The sequence below is a fragment of the Danio rerio genome, chromosome 14 (assembly GCF_049306965.1).
Source record: "Danio rerio strain Tuebingen ecotype United States chromosome 14, GRCz12tu, whole genome shotgun sequence".
Taxonomy (NCBI): domain Eukaryota; kingdom Metazoa; phylum Chordata; class Actinopteri; order Cypriniformes; family Danionidae; genus Danio; species Danio rerio.
Genome location: NC_133189.1, coordinates 135,001 through 137,500, shown reverse-complemented (window position 1 = coordinate 137,500; position 2,500 = coordinate 135,001). Strand labels below are relative to the sequence as shown.

The following is a 2,500-nucleotide window of genomic DNA, read 5'->3' as shown; positions in this document are numbered from 1 at the left end:
GCCTCTGATTTATATGAATGACTCAGCCTGACATGTTCACTTCTGCGAAACATTGTAAATGTGTCCGAAAATAAAACAGATTGTTGTTGTTTTCTACTCAGACATTTCAGAAGAGCTGATCTGAGAGCAGTCATCACAACACCGTGATAAGGTTATCAGAAATGTATACTGACCCTGCCTAGTCACGGTCGTCATTTTCTCTGCTTTTAAATAAATACAACACAAAATGCGCTTCATTTACCAAAAACAGTTTACAAAAAACTGCAGAAAATGTAGATTAGCTGTGATTGTGAATGTGTGAATGCTGAAACTGAGTGAAAGCAGCAGAAGATACAGCGCTGAGCATATACGAGTTCCCCTCACACATCTCTCTATTAAATCCACATGTTCAACAGGAAGCTCTGCAGTATTATATGTGTGCAGATACAGCAGATGAGTCAGTGCTGAAGCCAAATCTGGAGCTGATCTAACTCAATAACTCACAATAACCCTCCAAACACTAGCACAGACACATTTATATGTCCGAGAAAAACATTAAATACTGATTTATCAAAGAGCAAAAATCAAGAGGAGAAAGAAAATGAAGAATTGAGCTGAATTTGTGTAGTCTGTCATTTACTTTTGCAAAAGTTTGCTCTAATTTATTTGTATTGTCTTTACATTTTTAAACATGTTCTGTGACTAAAATATTACTGCAATAAATAAATCTGTTTTGTTTAAATGCACTAAAATACACTGATTATATTCACTGAGAAACGGAGGAAATATTCACTGTCAGAATGGGCTGAACTCAATGACACACTCACAAATGAAGGTCCAAACTCTGTCACGGGTGGTGCCTTTTCAAATGGTGCACTTAGTACCACACTGGTGGACATTTGTACCTTTAAGTCCTCTTCTGTACCTTTAAGTTCCTGTGAGGCACACATTTAAACACTTTAGGAGTGAATATGTGCGTTTGCAGGAGCTGTTCGGGTCAAAAGTGGACATTATCTAAAGGTGCCGCTCCAGTGACAGATCCTGTACTTTATTTCTGAGTGTGTGCTGAGCACTGTATATGCAGTTTCCCCCGTATAGACTCGTGTTTGGCTGACTGGTGAACAGATGTGGCTTCAGCGCTGCTCTAATGACCGGTAAAACGGCTCTCCGGTCGGTCACCTCGGATCCAGCTGGCGCCCGCGTGCGCGTCTCTCTCCGGCACCGGGCTGCGCTCGCGCTCCCTCCGGATCATGTAGCAGAGCATCCAGACGAGCTGCACCAGCATCAGCACCGTGATGAAGCTCAGCAGGTGCTCCTCCTTCACCGGGCCGCTCTGCGCCGCCAGCGCCAGCATCACCGACACCCCGAGCAGCAGCAGGTTGGTGCCGTACTGCGCGCTCAGCAGCTCCGCGTTCTTCTGCGGGTACTTCTTGGTCAGACTCACCTTCAGCCTGGAGAAAAGTTTGTTTTCCGCGTCCGAGGAGGACGACGAGGAGGCGCTGGAGGCCGCCGCGGGGTTGTACTTGTTCAGCCACATGCTGTCGGTGCCGCCGTGCTCCACCATGCTCGATCGCTGTCGGTAAACCGCCGGTGGACTGAGCTCATGCTCCGAGCGCGTCCGTCGCCGCGTTACACCTTCAGGACCCGTTAGTTTCCGTGAGTTCCTGCGGCGGAGAGTCCTGAGCCCGTGCGCTCCTCACCGCGTCTCCGCGCGCTCTGGCCGGCCGCGCATTACTGCCGGAGAGGTGCAGCTCCAGTGCGCTTTTGCTCCGGCCTCAGGAGAAGCTTTTAGGCTCTCGGGTTTCACCGGTCAAAGGCGCATTGTGGCCGCCCAGCTCTTTGTGCGCTGGAATAATGCGCGGCGCTGCGGTCACCGGCGAGCCTGCGTGCGGGAATCAGGACGGATTGCGAACGCGCCTGAAATCGGACACGATCTCTCCTTGTCCTTGTCCGGGCACTTAAAGAGAACTGCGCGACGGCAAACCACCGAATTTGACGGTGTGCTCGATTACAGAGAGACCCGCAATTAGATGAAACCGATCCGGGCCGCAGATCCGCAACAAAAGAGCTTCTATGAGCACAACCGAGGAGGATCAGCCTGCGCACAACCCGCCGATCAAAGGTGGACGAGCCGCTTCCGGTCATCGATTAGCGCTGATGAAGAGGACAGAGAGCAGATGCGATCAGCTCTAATCATCATCATCATCATCATCATCATCATCATTATTCAGTGTTAATGTCATCAAGCAGGAGACGCAACTGACCACAACATGTGTGTGTGTGTGTGTGTGTGTGTGTGTGTGTGTGTGTGTGTGTGTGTGTGTGTGTGTGTGTGTGTGTGCACATCTGAAAGCGGAATAAACAGAGTTTAGATGTTCACTTTGTCAGGATCTGCAGTCTCAGTTTTCTGCTGTATGAATATTTTCAGTCTGAGAGTTTAAACAAGCTCGATTAAATCTCCTGTAGATGTGCAGATTGAGCTCTCACACTGATCAGGAGAGGAGTTATTTTATAAAAGTGA

The 2,500-nt window shown here is 48.8% G+C and overlaps 1 protein-coding gene across 2 annotated transcripts in view; it reads right to left on the bottom strand.

The window, feature by feature from the left end:
- The window catches only part of otop1 (otopetrin 1), a 9,955-nt gene extending 7,909 nt beyond the window's left edge, over nucleotides 1-2,046 (bottom strand). Inside the window, exon 1 of one of the 2 annotated variants that reach the window (XM_073921188.1) lies at nucleotides 1,424-2,046. Coding sequence is in view for 1 of the 2 variants with exons in the window: in NM_198803.1 (NP_942098.1) it covers nucleotides 1,159-1,543 (385 nt within the window). In the remaining variant the exon portion in view is untranslated. 2 annotated transcript variants of the gene reach the window in all.
- Between the last annotated feature and the right edge of the window lie 454 nt (nucleotides 2,047-2,500).